We start from the raw sequence: 19,486 nt of genomic DNA, 5'->3' as shown, positions 1-19,486 counted from the left end.
GTGTAGCAGGGTATAGAAGGGCATAATCTACATTCTTCCTCCTCAAACAGCCCTTCACCTCGCCAAAAGCCTTGCGTTTCTTGGCCACCGCCGCCAAATAATCATTGAAAAGGGAAACTCTGATCCGGTCCGCTGGCTGGTTCGGCTCTGTAGCAAGGCACCGGGCTGCAGCCATCACTCGTTGTTTATCAGCGAAGTTGTGAAGTTTCATGCTGATGAGTCTGGCGCGTTGGTTAGTGCCCGGCCTCGGTGCTAGGGAGCGGTGAGCGCGGTCCAACTTGATCTTCCCAGATTTAGTTGTGAGGTTGAGATAGGAAGGGAGCCATGTCTCCATGAAAGTAACTGGATCCTTTCCCTCCGTGCCCTCGGGCAGCCCGACCAGATGAAGGTTGATGAAGGCACGCTTATAACGTTTCACCAGGTGAACATGTGTTTTAGACGGATATTTTAGTAAACCTGTTCACACTACGACGCCATCTTTCCAACCGGAAGATGCTTCTTGCCATCCCTCATCTCTGGTGGCTCTGGTTTGTGCCCCTCTAGCTTCTCATTATCCTAGTTATATTAAAAACCCAATTGTACTTTCCTCTTTGAAAATTTGGAAAGAATTCAGGCAAAATTTCAAACTTTCAACACACATCCCATTAAGCCCTATTTGCAACAATCATTTATTTCCCCCCTCCAATGCAGACACAGCTTTTACTTTGTGGAGAGAAAGAGTTCTGGTTTGTTTTTCAGATTTATATTCAATGGGCTTATTTGCTACATTTAATGATCTCCGTGTTAAGTATGATTTACCCCAATCTCATATGTTTTGATACTTCCAAGCACGGAATTATGCTTGCACACACTTTACTTCTTTCCCTCAATCTCCAATGGGATCTCTTATTACTGAGGTACTCTCTCTTCCAATGGCTCGTAGTAAGATTTCAGTATTATTTGACCTCATATCATCTTTGAACATGTCCTCCCTTGTGAGGGTCAGGGAGAGTTGGGAAATGGAGCTTGGCTTTGATATGACAGATGAGTGGTTGAGAAAGGCACTGATCACGGTCAATTCTACATCTTCTTGTGCTAATCTTATTTTAATCCAATTTAAGGTTCTCCACAAAATTCATTTCACAAAAAACAGACTTAGTAGGCTATTTCCAGGCACAAATGATATCTGTGATGGATGTGGTTTATCTCCAGCAGACCATGTTCATATGTTTTTTTCTTGTCCCAAACTAGTCAATTTCTGGTCATGTTTTTTTAAATCGTTAAACAATGCCCTCAATATCAAGTTAGAACCCTGCCTGATATCCATTTTTGGGGTGCCTCGTACTCCAACTAGTCTCACTAAGAAAAACTCTGATGTTGTTGCTTTTGCCTCGCTCATTGCCCGCAGACGGTAGGCACGTGTAACATGCCGGGACGTACAAAAAAGCCTCTCTGACCCATACCCGAAACCCCACAGGAAGTCAACCATTTTGATTTTCATTTTCATTTTCGGCGAACTTTTCGCGTTGTATTTGAACGAACTCCTCCTAGGGAATTTATCAGATCTGCTTCAAAATTTGTGAGTACAGTCAAAAAATGGTGCTGATTTAAAAGTTGTGCTATTTGTGCATGTAGATTAAAGAGTGTGTCCATGGCGTGGCATCAAAGTCAGCCATTTTCATTTTTTGGGTAATTTTCTGTGATTTTTCGCGTTGTATTTGAACGAACTCCTCCTAGGGAATTTATCGGATCTGCTTCAAAATTGGTCAGTCCAGTCGAAAAATGGTCCTGATTAAAAGTTGTGCTATTTGTGCATGTACGTTGAAGGGCGTGTCTGTGGCGTGCCCTCAAAGTTGGCCAGGTTGAATCGAATGTCAAACTGTGATGCCATTTCCGGCATTTAAGGGCTTCTGTTTTAACAAACTCCTCCTACAGATTTTATCAGATTGACTTGAAATTCGATCACTGCAATCTAAACACATTGGTTATCAAAAGTTGTGCTATTTGAGACTGTACGTTGAAGGGCGTGTCTGTAGCGTCCCGTCACAGTTGGCCATTTTGAATTCTGTGGTCATACAAACTAGATTAAAAGTTGAGCTATTTGTGACTGTGCGTCAAACCGCTTGGCAGTGACGACTTGTTGAATTCAGCTGATTCACCATAAAACAGTACTCATAACTTCAGTGTCCAATCTCCAATAAACTCACATATTCCGAAACAGTCCTAGCCTGAACACATCCTCACAACTTCAGTGTACATTATCTAATCTCAACAAAACTTCACGTTTGATCAGTCCCGCCCTGAACACGTCTAAATAACAATATTCAGACATAGAGATAGCGCCACCTATTGGCAACAGGAAGTAAGCGTTGTGTGGCGATTTTGAGCTGATTTATGTGATTTTAAGTTGCGCACTTTGTGCATGTACATTGAAGGGCATTTTTGTCTGTGGCATGAGGTCAAAGTTGGCCACTTTGAATTCTGTCGTCATACAAACTGAAAAGTTGAGCTATTTGTGACTGTACATCAAACCGCGTGCCAGTGACAACTTGTCGATTTCAGCAGATTCGCCATAAAATAGAGCTCATAACTTCAGTGTGCAATGTACAATCTCCAATAAACTTCATATATTCTGAAACAGTTTTGCCATGAACACGTCCTCATAACTTCAGCGTACATGGTCCAATCTCAATGAAACTGTTTGATAACAGTCTCGCCTTGAACATATCTACATGACAACATTCAGACATAGTGATAGCGCCACCTACTGGCAACAGGAAGTAAGCGCTGCTTGGCGATTTTGAGCTGATTTACGTGAGATTTTCATGTTGTGGTCCGTACGTGTTACGACGGCACGTGACGCGGCCGCAGCATGCCCCGAGTTGCGTGGAGTGCGAGGTCCCGCTCAACACTGCTTGCAGCTTTAATTATTATTAATTTTTCTCTTCCGCCTCCCTTTTATATTTTATTATTATTATTATTATTTTATTTTGTTATATATTTTAAGAGGAAATTCTTAAAACATAGGAGATTAGCACTGTGGTATAACCACCAAACCCGCCAATTAACCCTTTAGGCGCCGGGTTTTATTTTGAAAAATACTAGATTTTGACATCTAAATTTCAGGAGGCTCTGGCTTGAAAGTGCTTTGAGATAGAGACAAAGTGTAAATGAGACAAATATTGAGAATGACCTAAAGTTTATCTAGGTAGTCAATTTTCCCATCTAATTTGCATATTATGACGTCATATGGTGACGGCCATATTGGATAATATAATTTCCATGAAATACCTGATATTTTGAAAGAGACTTGAACTTATTTCATCAGATTCACCCCCCTCCATCAATTTGTTACGTTGTCCACATATCAAATGAACAGGTAAAAGTAAATTGTAAGCCAACAGTCGTAAACTAGAACTATTACTACCACAAAGCTCATGTAAACAGTAGGCGTTTTTTATGATTTTTTACCCACTACCACCCCCCCATTGAGGACACTTTTTCTTTTCTTTTTTATTCTCTTCTTCATTATTATTATTATTATTATTATCATATGATAATAATAATAACAGTAGGCGTCTTTTAGCTGCAGAGGTCTAATCTGATCTATCCAGATAAAAGTTTGTAGTATTTGTAGAGTGTGGAACCTCTCATTGCAAGGCACAGTACAGAGACAATATGAAAAATATTGAGACCCCACCACATAGCCTAACAAATGGACAGGTACACATCCGCATTGGACGGCTGTGCCACTGCCGCACATGGACGCACTGTGACTGGCGCGGTAGAAAGAGTGAGTGGTCCCAGCGCTATTCTCACCACCCCCGCTACTTCTATCACATCCATTAGCTCCCTTACTGATACTACCAGTTTGTGTAGTACTCCCACCTATGTTAGGCAAAGGGTCGTGTGTTTGTGCTTGTGTGTTTTCCTCGCTCTGCCCGGCAGCGCCGGTGCAAAGACGCACCGTGACTATCACGCTCACTAAACGACCGGCCGTCATCTCCCAAAGGTAGATTTTCCCCTTCAGAATCAGAGTCAGCGAACAGGAGACCTATCACTTCCCTAAGCGTCAACTTTTTGCTTGCCATTTTCGTTTATTTTGTCTCAATAACTCCTAAATCCAGCAATACCGCTTCAGCATAAATAGCGCCGTGGCGCACTATTTCCGGTTTCTCGCCCAACAGTTTGGACGGGTCTTCCTCGAACATTTTGCATTGAAACATGACGTTTTTCTGAGCTAAGGTCTAAGTACGGCATGTCTGCCAACTAGTGGAGGGGAGTGTGAATGAGATATAACGCTCTATTAGGAGAAAACAGCTGTTTGATTCAGTACCGAATCCTGACGCAATTTTGCAACTTTGGCGCTTAAAGGGTTAAAGCAAAAAGCAAGGAAATCTAAAAGGAAATGGGGCTCTTCGAAATTAATAGAATATCGCTCAATTTGGCAAGATAATCTTAAAACCTATAGAAAGGCCCTCCGTAGTGCCAGAGGAGCCTATTACTCAACACTAATAAAAGAAAATAAGAACAACCCTAGGTTACTCTTCAGCACTGTAGCCAGGCTGACAGAGTCACGTATCCCTATAACCTTAAGTAGCAACAATTTCATGAGCTTCTTTTATAATAAAATCATTACTATTAGAGACAGAATTAATCACCAAATGCCCTAAACAGGTATCACTAGCTCTCCAAGTTCAGGAACCTTAACTAATGTAAAATCAGATAATATTTAGACTGTTTTTCTGCCATCAATCTTCATCAGTTAACTTCAATGATTTCTACATCGAAGCCATCAACCTGTCTGTTAGACCCCATCCCAACTAGGCTGCTTAAAGAAGTCGTACCCTTAATTGGCACTTCTTTACTAGATATGATCAATCTTTCTTTGTCAGTATATGTACCGCAGTCCTTTTAAAGTAGCTGTAATTAAACCCCTTCTTAAAAAGCCCACTCTTGACCCAGGGGTTTTAGGCAACTATAGACCGATTTCTAACCTCCCCTTTCTCTCTTAAGATTCTGGAGAAAGTAGTCGCCAAACAGTTGTGTGACTTTCTACATAACAATAGCTTATTTGAGGATTTTCAGTCAGGATTTAGAGTTCATCACAGCACAGAGACAGCTCTGGTTAAAGTTAATAATGACCTTTTGATAGCTTCCGACAATGGTCTCTGTACTTGTATTATTAGATCTTTTACAGAGACTTGAGCATCATATTGGCTTTAAAGGAACCGCACTAAGCTGGTTTAGGTCATACTTATCAGATCGTTCTCAGTTTGTACACGTTAACGATGAATCTTCCATAAATACTACAGTTAGTCATGGAGTTCCACAAGGTTCTGTACTTGGACCAATACTATTTACTTTATATATGCTTCCTTTAGGCAACATTATTAGGAATCACTCCATTAACTTTCATTGCTATGCAGATGATACACAGTTATATCTATCAATCAAGCCTGATGAAATTAATCAATTATCTTAATTACAAACATGTCTTAAGGACATAAAATCCTGGATGAGCTGCAATTTTCTTTTGTTAAACTCAGAAAAAAACAAAATTATTGTACTTGGCTCCAAAAACCTCAGAGACCCACTGTCTAAAGATATAGTTACTCTAGATGGCATTACCTTGGCCTCTAGCACCACTGTCAGGAATCTTGGAGTTATCTTTGATCAGGACATGTAATTTAACTCCCATATAAAGCAAACCTCTTGGACTGCCTTCTTTCATTTACGTAATATTACAAAAATTTGACACATCCTGTCACAGACGGATGCAGAAAAACATGCATTTGTTACTTCAAGGCTGGATTACTGCAACTCCTTATTATCAGGCTGCCCCAAAAAGTCCATTAAGATGCTCCAATTAATTCAGAACGCTGCAGCACAAGTACTGATAGGAACAGAGAAAATAGGAAAAGAGATCACATCTCTCTTGTATTAGCTTCTCTGCACTGGCTCCCTGTAAAATTTAGAATAGAATTTAAAATCCTCCTCCTCACCTACAAAGCTCTTCATGGTCAGGCCCCTTCATATCTTAAAGAGCTCATAGCACCCTATTACCCCTCTAGAACACTGCGTTCTCATAATGCAGGGCTACTTGTGGTTCCTAAAGTCTCTAAATGTAGAACAGGAGCCAGAGCCTTCAATTACCAAGCTCCTCTCCTGTGGAACCAGCTTCCAGTTGTGGTTCGGGAGGCAGACACCCTCTCCACATTTTAGAGTATGCTTAAGACGTTCCTCTTTGATAAAGCTTATAGTTAGGGCTAGCTCAGGTGAGTCCTGAACCATCCCTTAGTTATGCTGCTATAGGCCAAGACTATCGGGGATTTCCCATGGTGCACTGAGCTCCTCTCTTCCTCTCTCTTCTCTTCTCTTCTTCCGCACTCATTCATGTCCCATTAATGCATGTTACTAACTTCACTTCTTCCCCGGAGTTCTTGTGCTTACTCGTCTCGCAGGTTCTCATGGATCCTGGTGGAGCCTCCTGCCATGGTCCTGCTAGATTGCCATTACTAATATCACTGATATTATTGTTATTATTATTATTACTATTATTATTACTACAGTTACTATTATTACTATTGTCACTGCTCATTGTCCCCCATCGTTGTTGTCGTCGTTGTCATCATCTTCTTCATGTTCATCATGATCAGTCACTACTTTTAGTGTAGTTGTTGCTGTTGTTGTGGTGCACCTGTCTGTCTCTCTCTCTCTCTCTCTCTCTCTCTCTCTCTCTCTCTCTCTCTCTCTCTCTCTCTCTCTCTCACCCCAACTGGTCGAGGCAGACGACCACCCACCGAGAGCCGAAGGGTCTGTCCTAGGTTTCTGCCTCTTAAAAGGCAGTTTTTCCTTGCCCCCGTCACCAAGTGCTTGCTCATGGTGGTACTGTTAGGTCTCTGTAAATAATGTTATAAGGAGTTCGGTCTAGACCTTCTCTATTTGAAAAGTGTCCTGAGATAACTTCTGTTATGAATTGGCGCTATACAAATAAAATGTAATTGAATTGAATTAATTGAATTGAATTAATAGTATACTGTATTTTTCAGTGAAACAACCCTAGATAACTTTAAGCAGTCTTTTATCACAGCTTTAATGTTTCTATGTTGTGATGGTCAAAATAAAACATTTGAATTGGTTTAATTTCACAATTTTAATTTTAAATGACAGGTGTACTATATATACTGTCATTGATCGAAAAAACAATAGCTGTGAAAAACCAATATTTTTGAAAGACAGAGACACTGAGTATTTATGTCATTTAACCCTCAGGTCGTCTTGCCATTGGTGGATCAATACTTTAAAAACCACAGGCTGTACTTCCTGTCCACAGCCATCCATCCAATCAGCAGCGGTGGCCATGCTTCCAACAAGGAGAAGGAGATGGTGACCAGGTGAGTGTGGCAAATCATACAACACTAAACAGACAGAAAGCCAACAATGCCAGTATTGCAGGGTACAACATGAGCTATCATGCAATATTGTTTGAACACTAAATAAGACTAGATTTCCGACATACAAGATGTTCAAGACTGGAATTTCTAATTGAATACATGTGTATGACAGTCACTGAGCTGTTGACATTCGGCTATGTGCCTTTATATCTCTCCTGCTCTCTCTCTGTCTTTCTTTGGGTCTCTCATTTTATTGTCTCACACCATCTTTTATTTCTTTCTCTGCTTCCGTCTCTACCTCCTCTCTCCTTTTATTGATCTTTTCAGTCTTTTCTGCAAACTGGGAGTTCTTGTCAGACATAGGATATCCTTATTTGGTAAGGACGTTCATGCCTAATGCTTCCACTTCGGCTCCCTCTCTGCTGTTCTTTTGAGTGAGTGTGAGTGCAGTATGAATGGTTTTGTAGTATTCTGAACCCAGAGTACTGCCTATACGACAGATGTGTTCCTGAGAGTAAATGTAACTTGTTTTTATAAGGAATGGTGAAACAAATTAAACATCTTTATCCTGGTTTAAGAAAAAAATGCAAAGGTATTTGCAATAAAAAAAGAATGATAGACATGATAATTTTGATGATAATCCGTGTCTTCTGTGATATTATACTGTGTTGAAATAAATTTGATTATATATAAATTATTAAAGGCCTGGAGACTGGCTATATATTGATGAGGAAATATTCTCCATGGAAAAACTGACTCGTTATCTAAGGACTAAAGCAGGGACCCATGAACAATGCGGGGTCCTGCTCTCAGCTGATCTGACAAGAACACATCAAGGATTGTAGTGCCCAATTTAATTTTTTTTTTTTTTTGTTATGGATTATGTTCAGTGCAATAGTAACATCCAGGTCTGCACGTGATTGTCACTGGGAGCTCCCAGTCCCAGCAGAGTCAGCTAATGGGTCCACTATAGTTGCTTGACTGGGGGAATGTAAGACTCAGCGCTATTGGCTACAGCAACAAGTCAAAAGCTGCAGCTCTACATCCATGTTAACTTGATAGCAGTTTTCTTCTTCACATCCTTTGTTGGCACATTGATTTCTTGGTGTGTTAGAGTCACCTGTAGATCAGTGGGATACTGTAAAATCATTGGCAGGAACAGTGGCAGTTCACAAACACAAAATTCTGCACAAACTGTTGTGTTTTATTATAACAACATAAGTGAAACAGAGAATTATATTTCTCGATTTCACAAATCCTTCATCAGAACAATTGGATTTAACTATTGCACTTGGAACCGGAAACACACTTTTTAAGGTGCACAATCTCCACCTCCAACATTGCCAAAAGACAATGAACACAGTTCTGCACAAAATATGGCAGTATAAGTTATCAGAACTTAGAGAACCTTGGTGACCACATAATCGTTTTGTATTACCTATTTTTGTTAGCCATTTCACACAATTCAGAAAAACAAAAATGTGCATGAACTATAGGCCTGTATTTATTATATTTTGAATGAAATGTTATTTGGAAGAAAGTCAAGGTGTGACTGACTTACAGTGGATCACCCATTCCCCCCCTTGTCCATTACATTAGGGAGACCCAGAGGTGAGCTGTCCCCCGCTCCCCTCCCCCTTCCTCTTCTCAAACAGCTTCTGTGCACGGCACCTTCTCAGCAAGCAGGGGCGCTTGCAGCTGTAAAGGGCGCCAATTTGCCAATTCCCCGCACAGTGGGGGTGATATGATAGAACAGATAGATAATAGAAAACCGCTTCGCGGCGCAGAGGATTTTTCTTTTTTAAGTGCTCACGCCGCCCCACGTCACTGCAGCAAAATGGGGACCCACATGTACAGACATTACTCCGTAGCGGTACTAGTGATCAAACACTCTAAAGGCTACCTTTAAGTCAACAGACTGTTTGGATCAATGGTCACACCTCGGGAGCCCCTCAGGGTTGCGGCTCAGCACCCTCCCGTTCACTCTGTACACCAATGACTGCATCCCATGACATGGAAACAACTCTGTTGTGGAGTTTGCAGATGACACTACCACCACCCACATGATTTCAAACAATGATGAGATTTCTTATCAGGAGGAAATTAACAATCTTGCTGAGTGGTGCAAAGTGGTGAAAACAACCTACTGCTCAATTTCAGCAAAATCGACGAACTGAAAAAAGGAGGCAAAGACACACTCCCCTGTTTACGTCAGTAGAACTGAAGTGGAGCAGGTGAACAGTTTTAGGTTCCTGGCATGGGATGTGCAAAGCCCAGGAGAGGAGGACTCTGAAGCAGGTGTTTACCCTGCTGCCATCTCGCAATAAGTACAGAGGCTTTGCTGCCATACTACAAGACTACAGAGCAGCTTCTTCCCTCAGACAGTGAAGCTGTTAAATTCCTCTATAACAATTAATTATGCAAATTAAATTAAAGTAATTATTTTTCTGAATTATCGAGATACTTCAAACTCCCGCGAGAACCTCCAACCTGCAAGTGACCCCCATGGACCTATGGTGACTCCTGCCCGCACATATATGCCCCATCTTCAACTATCTACCGTACCGGGTCAATTTTGGTATGTCTAGCAGATCTGAATGGGCTTTCCTTCTGAACAACCGCAAAGTCCTCAGGTGTCTGCGTAGAGTCGACAAACTAATGATAATACCATCTACATGACTTAAAGACAGGACTATCTCCCAGTGTCTTAAACCCAGATCAAAGTATAACTTGATTGAACTAAACAAGCCAGTTATGTTTGTTTTCGTTAAATTGAGCTCTCAATAAAGGAATGAATGTATTCTTTTTATTATTCTTTTTATTGTATTGTTTCAAATTAGTCAAATTAGTCCGAAAAACAGAAAAAAAAAAATTATTCAAAAAATCAGAAAATAATTATTCAGAAAAACCAACCATAAAAATAAATTACTCCGAAAAACAGAAATAATTACCCGAAAAACAGACAAAAAAAAAAAATTACTCAGAAAAACTAGTGCTGTCAAACGATTAAAATATTTAATCGCGATTAATCGCATTAATGTCATAGTTAGCTCGCAATTAATCGCACATTTGTATCTATTCTAAATGTCCCTTGATTTCTTTTTGTCCTATTATTTTTTCTCATTTTAATGCTCTTATCAACATGGAAAAGTGGATCAGCTTGCTTTGTGCAAATGTTGTTTTTTTTAAAACAATTTTCCACACTAACATTCTCACTTGGAGCAAATAATCTCTCACACAATGTAACACTGTCCTTCAATAAAAGGGTAAAAAAAATACATTGTCACACAAACAGCCCCTTCAACAGCCCTTTCTAAGGGATCAAAACAGGGCGATACAAAATAAAATTACTAAGTGCACATGTAAGGTAAACTAGGACTTTTTCAAGTTTGCTTTGAACATAGCAGTCAGGCTTCTGCTCTTTATTCACCATAGGCTCAACCCAGCCTCTTATTTCAGAAAAAATGAACAGTAACGGTTACCAATAAAAGGTAAGCCTACTTCTTCTTTGCTTTGAACCAGTTACTCAAACAGACAAGCCTGTTGACATTTTCAGACAACAAGGAATCCATCCATTTCGGCGTCTCGTGCTCGCCATCCACTCAAAATGTAACGTCTACTGCTCTTAAACAAGTGTGTGCGGCGTGCCTGTTGTTTTGTTTCCGGTCTAGCTAGATCCGGTGTGGTGTTGTAGTTTTTCTAACTACAAAGCGTGCTAGGCGTTAATCTTGCGATAAAAAAATGTTACGCCGTTAAAATGGGTTTGCGTTAACGCTGTTAGTAATGTGTAAAACTGACTGCACTAAGAACAACACAAATAATTACTCCAAAAAACAAACCAAAAAATAAATTTTCAAGTGAATGCAATACGCGTAAATCACTATATATTTGTGTGAACAATATCGTTTACTGAGTGAAGATCTAAACTTACTGTACACAGGAACCTCTTCTATCTGAGAGATATGAGACACATACACATATAAAATAAGTTATCCTACAGATGTTTGCATTTATTATTGTTGATATACAACTATGTGACTATGAAACCCAGATGGTGGATAGAAAAGCTCAAGAACATTCTCAAATGGTGTGTGCATGGGCGTGTGTGCATGCGTGCATGATATTGTGGGTGGGTGTATATTCAGCAGCTGTTTGTGTTGTGTGGTATTTATTGCAACTTGTTGTACCATATCCAAATTCTGAGAACATTTCTCTGTGTCATATTCCTTAAAAGTAAAGAGATGTTCCACCTTGGTAGACCTGATACAACTGGATTTGGCCACTTCTGAATAGGACTTTTTAAGCCTTCATTTTTTAAGGGAACATCTTTTTTCTTTGAATATGATGCTCTGCGGTGTTATTTACTAAAGCACATATGATTGTGATTCTTCAGATTTGTTTTTCTGAGACAGACAGCTCCTATTGATTTGAAATGGGCTTTTATTGTTTTACTGTGCTGTAGTGCTTGACTCTTCAATTTCCTGACAGATAAGAACCTCAAACCAGAGTTTACTGTTATGTAATCCTGTCTACTTTTCAGGTAACAATGCCACATCCATAGTCAACTGTCTGCAAATACTGGGACAAAGCCTAGATGCCAGGTAAGATAAGAACTGTGACGTGTGTGTGTGTGTGTGTGTGTCCCTCTTTGTCCATGCCAGTGAAAACGTAACATGCATATTGTATCATGGTGTTTAAAGATGGGTGCTTACACACATCACCTCGGCCACTTCTCGTTTGTCGCAGTGGACATATCAGTGCTTGCAAGTTAGTGAAACCTGCACTTTCTCCCACAATTAGCGTGACATTGTGTCAAGCAACGCTTCGATTTTTGTTTGTATCTATAATCGTGGAGGCCAGATACATAGAAAACGGATTCCTGAAAGTACAATAATAATCTCTCACATACATGTCTCCAAAGCACGCCATGAGATGCAGCTGCTTAAATACCCTGCGATATAATACAAAGGGTGTGTTTGGATGTATGTTGCAGGCAGGAGAATATGCCATGTGAGTGTAGCAGCACACTGATGTTGACTGTTTGAACTAGCTCACAGGCTTCACTTAATTTCAGTTGGACAACTCGTGGATAGGATGTTAATGTAGAATTTAAAGAAGAAAAGTGAAAGTAGAATTGTGGTTCTCTCCAATATTTTTGGATCTCGAGTCCTATCAGAATAGCATCAAAAAAACTGACTCTAATCCAAACTGAAGACATACAATTTAACCAGTCTTATGATAACACTGTATATTTTGGTCCTGTAACTTCTGACATATCAAAATAATTTCCAATTGAAAATATCAAGTGTGCAATGTTTACATTTTTGGATGATGAGAAAGCTGTGTTGTTAGCTGTATTTTGGGATCAAATTCATTGAGAGGACTCGACATGGCTTTTTATGTAAAAATGCTCAGCGTTTGAAGGTATAAAAACAAGAAATTTTAACAGAATAACCCAACTTTTGGGAATTCAGAATGGCTGGGAAGCCATAAGCCACAGTAAACGTTGAATGTTGAGCTACTGTGTGGCTTGAACTTTGGGCTCTGTCTTCGCTTATCCAGACATTTTACCTGGGATGTAATGTAGTTTGGCTGTTTCTCTGTTTGTTTTCCTCTGTTTCAAGAGTATGTCATTTGTTGCTCCGGTTCTGGTATGATACTGGCGAAATTTTGTCATCAGCATTCCCACCTCTAAGCTCTTCTGCTACTGGTGCAAACACCAACACTCTCTTGGTGCTCTGAGCACCCAATCCTTGGCATCCAGAGTAATACGGCTAAGCTAACTTACCAAGAGCAGCTACATTTACATCAGGAAACTCTGTAAATCACAGAGAGTTGGACAGAGGGAAAACCAGAAAACATTTTCTCCAAAACATATGATCCAGTTTCACCAAAATCACTGTTGGTGGTGTGTGACTACTGCCATCAAGCATTATGCACTTATTCCGCCCCGGAGCCAAAAGAACAGGCGTACGGGGCTGAGTGGGAATGACAGAGACACCATTACATTACCATTACAATACAACTCAGTGTAGCATTAAAAGTATTTTGAAGCAGTTATTTTAAGGTAAAACACTTACATAATGATGCTTTAAAATATCATTGGTCTCTCTTGTAAAGATAATATTGTAAAATCTTACTCTCTGCATATATCAGGACAGTGATGAAGACTGGTCTAGAGTCAGTAAAGGCAGCACTGCGTTCGTACTTCGACAGTGCAGCAGAAGATCTGGAGAAGACGCAAGAGAACCTGAAGCTTGGTCAGTTCACCCACAGCAGAGAGCAGCCGCGGGGTGTCACTCAGATCATCAACTACACTACATTTGCCTTGCTGCCCGTCCTCTCCTCCCTGTTTGAGCACATTGGACAGAACCTGTTTGGAGAAGACCTCATATGTGTGTACTGACTTCTGTTGTTCATATTTTGTTTGGCTGAGGCATCAAAGGTGCAAATTTAACAGTTATTATTGTCTTCTTGAAGGATAATCTCAGATTTTCAACATGAAATAGATTCCTGTTTCATTCTGATACAATCTTTAGAGTTGGTTATTCATGGAAAAAAATAAAATAATAAAAAGGACAGAACCCTCTAGAAATGTAAACTGCAATATTTATCTTTTGTTTACATCTCTTCTTCCAGTGGATGATGTCCAGGTCTCCTGTTACAGAATCCTCAACAGCCTCTACTTTCTGGGAACCAACAAAAGCATCTATGTAGAGAGGTACAGTACACCTGACAGTACACGTCTTTAAGATACAGCAAACCTAGTATAGAACTGTGTTTCTTCCACATCTTCACGTCGGTTTGCATGTATGCAGATCATTTAAATTAACAGTGAACATCGAATGCAACTCAAAATCAGCAGTTTCTTCTCTCTGAGAAGTCACTCAGAAGCCACTTTCTTGGCTCTGATTGGTTGTTCATTTGGAGTGGTAGGCAGAGGAACCTGATTTTTTTCACATATTATCTGTCAAGTGTTTTACTGTCGGGATTTAGTAAATATGAAGTTATCTTAAGTTTTATTGTTGTTTTTTTAATTACCTACTGCACCTTTAATTAGTAAAAAACGCTATGATTGCTGAGCTTTGAAAATCTCATAGACAGGCTGGTCTAACTGATGTACCTGTAATTCAGCAACACTGTAAATCAGCCAAATTTACATGGTGACATGTGTTCCCTATTGGCAAGATACTAAAATTGAAGTACGGTAAGTAAGAAACAACATGAGTGCAATTAACAACAATTTATGGTATTCCTTATGCAAGATCACCAACTCTATTAACACTTGTTTGTTTTCTGTATTTTTTGAGAAAAGAAAAAGGAAATAATAATCTGAATTTAAAGCAGTATTTCAAAATGTATTATCACGAAACATTTTTTCCAAAGCAAGCCATCTTTAAAAGTCCAATGTGTAAGATTTAGGAGGATCTATAGTCAGAAATGGAATAGAATATCCATAGTTTTTCATGTTTTAATTAGTGTATATCACCTGAATATAGAAATTGTTGTGGTTTCATTACCTTAAAATGAGCCATCAGACATCAGCTTCCACAGAGTCTGCCATGTTTGGCCGTCATGTTTCTACATTAGCCAAGCAGGGACAAATCAACACACGAGTTTCACTGCCATTGTAGTTTCTCCCACACAGCCCTTTCTCATTCCCACCATTCCCCTCAAATACAGATGAAAGCAGTGTTTAGTTAGTCGCAAGCTGCAACTGCAGTGCTTTAAAGGACCAGTGATGGCAACTCTCTCGCCTCACCCTCCCCTTCCAAACACTACGATAGCCATGAAACGTGTGATAAACACCAACTGCTCTATTGAGAGCCAGTGTTTGGTTTGTCCCTTCTGGGATACTGTAGAAACATGGTGGTTTAACATGGCGAACTCTGTACAAGTGAGACCCGCTTCTTCTGTAGGAAAAAATAGCACATTCTAAGGTAACGAAAACACAAGGCCCAGCAGAATCTGAAGAGGTAACAGGAGGCCTGCAGGAGGAAGCCGCTGACACTTACCTCAGTGCCAGTGGTTGGCTCCTCACCTGAAACACTGTCTTTACGTTTTCACTTGATGCTTTACCTTTGCATAATTTTATTTAGTTTGTTTTATTATGTTTCTGCAAGCTAACACCTTCTACTGAAGTGAAGAAGAAAAAAAAAAAAGAAGTGAAGATTTGTAATGAAAGTCGTACACTAATCAGAAGGTTGGCAGTTCGATCCCCAGCCCCTCTAGCTGCATGTGGAAGTGTCCTTGAGCTAGAACCCCAAATTGCTCCCGGCGCTATGAGTTATATAAATGATTAATTTCCATTCTACCGAGCAGTTGGCACCTTGCATGACAGCCACTGCCATCAGTGTATGAATGTGTGTGAATTGATGATTATTTGTTTCTCCTCTCCTCTCCTATCCTCTCCTCTCCAGACAGCGTCCAGCATTAGGAAAGTGTTTAGCTGCCTTCTCAGCAGCCTTCCCTGTTGCTTTCCTAGAGTGTCACATCAACAAGTTCAACAGCTTCTCCATCTACAACAGCAAAGGAGCTAAAAAGAGAGCAGGTACTATCAAATGTTGTTTCCATTTCACTGTTTAGCTGAGAAGTTAGTTGGTAATTGTATCCTCTGAGAATCAGAATCAGAATCAGAAATACTTTAATAATCCCAGGGGCAAATTATTTTTGTTACAACACTCCAGATATACAAACAACATATTATACAAACAACATATATATATACAACATTCAGCACAAAAAATATAAATATATATATTTAACTACATATATATACAAGATCAAATGTACAGTATTAATGTGCAAAAGTGCAAAAGAATAATTGTCTACGTTTTGAGTCAGAATTACAGAGGGGGGGTGTCTGACTCTCTGAGGGAGGCGTTATAGAGATTGATGACCACAGGCAGGAATGATTTCCTGTGGCGCTCTGTGGTGCATATGGGTGAGAGGAGTCTTCTGCTGAAGGTGCTCCTCTGCTGGGCCAGTGTGTCGTAGAGAGGGTGAGAGACATTATTCAAGATGGACTGAAGCCTGGACAGCATCCTCCTCTCTGCCACGGTCGTCAGGGTGTCCAGCTCCTCCCCTACGACATCACCGGCCCTCCTGATCAGTTTGCTTAGTCTGTTGTTGTCAGCGACCCTCAGCCCACTGCCCCAGCATGTGACAGCGAAGAAGATTGTACTGTCCACAACAGACTCATAGAACATCCTCAGCATCGTCCGGCAGATGTTAAAGGACCTCAGCCTCCTTAGGAAAAATAGTCGGCTTTGGCCCTTTTTGTAGACAGCCTCAGTGTTTCTAGTCCAGTCCAGCTTATTATTAAAGTACACCCCCAGGTACTTATACTCCTCCACAGTGTCCACAGGGACCCCCTGGACGGAAACAGGGGTCACAGGTGTTTTTTTTTATTGAGAATGACTATATGCAACTCAGCACTGTACGTTACTGATTTAAGTTACAGAGTCATACACTAGAGGTTACAGGACTACCTGTTTTTGTCCATGTACACTCTCTAAGTGGTAGTTCTCATGATTTTCTCATCACTTTGCTGAATTGTATAGCTTGTAAACAACTCTGGGATTAGCGAGAAAGTCGCTAAAAGGAAGACGGTGCTTTGAGTGAGATTTGGATGCCATGGGCTTTATCATGCCCATAGTTAGACTCAGTTGCTTAGATTCAATTCAATTCAATTCAATTTTATTTGTATAGCGCCAATTCATAACAGAAGTTATCTCAGGACACTTTTCAAATAGAGCAGGTCTAGACCGAACTCTTTAAAACATTAATTACAGAGACCCAACAGTACCACCATGAGCAAGCACTTGGCGACAGGGGCAAGGAAAAACTGTCTGTTAAAAGGCAGAAACCTAGGACAGATCCTCCGGCTCTAGGTGGGTGGTCGTCTGTCTCGACCAGTTGGGGTGAGAGAGAGACAGACAGACAGACAGGTGCACAGCAACAACAGTATTGGCAATGGCAATCTAGCAGGACCATGGCAGGAGGCTCCACCAGGATCGACAAGAACCTGCGAGACGAGAAAGCACAAGCACTCCGGGGAAGAAGTGAAGTTGGACCATGGGAAATCCCCCGATAGTCTAGGCCTATAGCAGCATAACTAAGGGATGGTTCAGGACTCACCTGATCCAGCCCTAACTATAAGCTTTATCAATGAGGAATGTCTTAAGCCTGCTCTTGAATGTGGTGAGGGTGTCTGCCTCCCGAACCACAACTGGAAGCTGGTTCCACAGGAGAGGAGCTTGGTAACTGAAGGCTCTGGCTCCTGTTCTACTTTTAGAGACTATAGGAACCACAAGTAGCTCAGCATTCAGAGAACGTAGTGTTCTAGCGGGGTAATAGGGTACTATGAGCTCTTTAAGATATGAAGGGGCCTGACCATGAAGAGCTTTATAGGTGAGGAGGAGGATTTTAAATTCTATTCTACATTTTACAGGGAGCCAATGCAGAGAAGCTAGTACAGGAGAGATGTGATCTCTTTTTCTAGTTCCTGTCAGTACTCGTGCTGCAGCGTTCTGAATTAATTGGAGCATTTTAATTGACTTATTGGGGCAACCTGATAATAAAGTGTTGCAGTTATCCAGCCTTGAAGTAACAAATGCATGGATTAGTTTTTCTGCATCTGTCTGTGATAGTATGTGTCTAATTTTTCTAATATTACGTAAATGAAAGAAGGCAGTCCTAGAGGTCTGCTTTATGTGGGAGTTAAATGATAAATCCTGATCAAAGATAACTCCAAGATTCCTGACAGTGGTGCTAGAGGCCAAGTTAATGCCATCTAGAGTAACTATATCTTTAGACAGTGAGTCTCTAAGGTTTTTGGGGCCAAGAACAAGAATTTCGTTTTTTTCTGAGTTTAACATCAGAAAATTGCAGGTCCTCCAGGATTTTATGTCCTTAAGACATGTTTGTAATTTAGATAATTGATTAATTTCATCGGGCTTGATTGATAGATATAACTGCGTATCATCTGCATAACAGTGAAAGTTAATGGAGTGATTCCTAATAATGTTGCCTAAAGGGAGCATATATAAAGTAAATAGTATTGGTCCAAGTACAGAACCTTGTGGAACTCCATGAGTAACTGTAGTATTTATTGAAGATTCATCGTTAACATGTACAAACTGCGAGCGATCTGATAAATATGACTTAAACCAGCTTAGTGCGGTTCCTTTAATGCCAATTTGATGCTCAAGTCTCTGTAAAAGAATATTATGGTCAATGGTGTCAAATGCAGCACTAAGATCTAATAATTCAAGTACAGAGACAAGTCTATTGTCAGAAGCAATCAGAAGGTCATTATTAACTTTAACCAGAGCTGTCTCTGTGCTGTGATGAACTCTAAATCCTGACTGAAAATCCTCAAATAAACTATTGTTATGTAGAAAGTCACACAACTCTTTGGCGACTACTTTCTCCAGAATCTTAGAGAGGAAGGGGAGGTTAGAAATCGGTCTATAGTTGGCTAAAACCCCTGGGTCAAGAGTGGGCTTTTTAAGAAGGGGTTTAATTACAGCTACTTTAAAGGACTGTGGTACATATCCTGATTATAAAGAAAGATTAATCATATCCAGTAAAGAAGTGCCAATTAAGGGAACAACTTCTTTAAGCAGCCTAGTTGGGATCGGGTCTAATAGACAGGTTGATGGCTTCAATGAAGAAATGATTGAAGTTAACTGATGAAGATTGATAGCAGAAAAACAGTCTAAATATATATCTAAGTTTACATTGGCAGAAGTCCCTGAACTTGGAGAGCCACTGATAACTGTTGATGGCAGTTGGTGATTAATGTTCTCTCTAATAGTAATAATCTTATTATAGAAGAAGCTCATGAAGTCATTGCTACTTAAGTTTATGGGGATATGTGGCTCAATAGAGCTGTGGCTCTCTGTCAGCCTGGCTACAGTGCTGAAGAGGAACCTAGGGTTATTCTTATTTTCTTCTATTAGTGCTGAGTAATAGGCTCCTCTGGCATTACGGAGGGCTTTTCTATAAGTTTTAAGATTATCTTGCAAAATTGAGCAATATTCTGATAATTTGGAAGAGCGCCATTTCCTTTCAGATTTCCTAGCTATTTGTTTTAACTGGCGGGT

The 19,486-nt window shown here is 40.2% G+C and overlaps 2 protein-coding genes across 10 annotated transcripts in view; one reads left to right on the top strand and one right to left on the bottom strand.

The window, feature by feature from the left end:
- LOC127373071 (uncharacterized) overlaps nt 1–19,486 on the bottom strand; it is a 395,753-nt gene that overhangs the window by 228,394 nt on the left and 147,873 nt on the right. Inside the window, exon 2 of one of the 4 annotated variants that reach the window (XM_051417165.1) lies at nt 17,970–18,456. The exons of the other annotated variants lie outside the window; for them this stretch is intronic. The gene's annotated coding sequence lies outside the window, so the exon portion shown is untranslated. Of the gene's footprint in view, nt 1–17,969; nt 18,457–19,486 lie in introns of those variants that run through there. 4 annotated transcript variants of the gene reach the window in all.
- ryr2a (ryanodine receptor 2a (cardiac)) overlaps nt 1–19,486 on the top strand; it is a 324,810-nt gene that overhangs the window by 211,315 nt on the left and 94,009 nt on the right. For all 6 annotated transcript variants that reach the window (XM_051417108.1, XM_051417109.1, XM_051417107.1 and 3 more), the window contains 6 exons: nt 7,255–7,376; nt 7,704–7,753; nt 11,917–11,977; nt 13,533–13,771; nt 14,016–14,097; nt 15,797–15,927. In XM_051417108.1, the coding sequence (XP_051273068.1) occupies nt 7,255–7,376; nt 7,704–7,753; nt 11,917–11,977; nt 13,533–13,771; nt 14,016–14,097; nt 15,797–15,927 (685 nt within the window). The remainder of the gene's footprint in view (nt 1–7,254; nt 7,377–7,703; nt 7,754–11,916; nt 11,978–13,532; nt 13,772–14,015; nt 14,098–15,796; nt 15,928–19,486) is intronic.

This window comes from Dicentrarchus labrax, unplaced genomic scaffold (genome assembly GCF_905237075.1).
Source record: "Dicentrarchus labrax unplaced genomic scaffold, dlabrax2021, whole genome shotgun sequence".
In the NCBI taxonomy this organism is placed as follows: domain Eukaryota; kingdom Metazoa; phylum Chordata; class Actinopteri; family Moronidae; genus Dicentrarchus; species Dicentrarchus labrax.
This window is presented reverse-complemented; position numbering and strand designations above follow the sequence as displayed.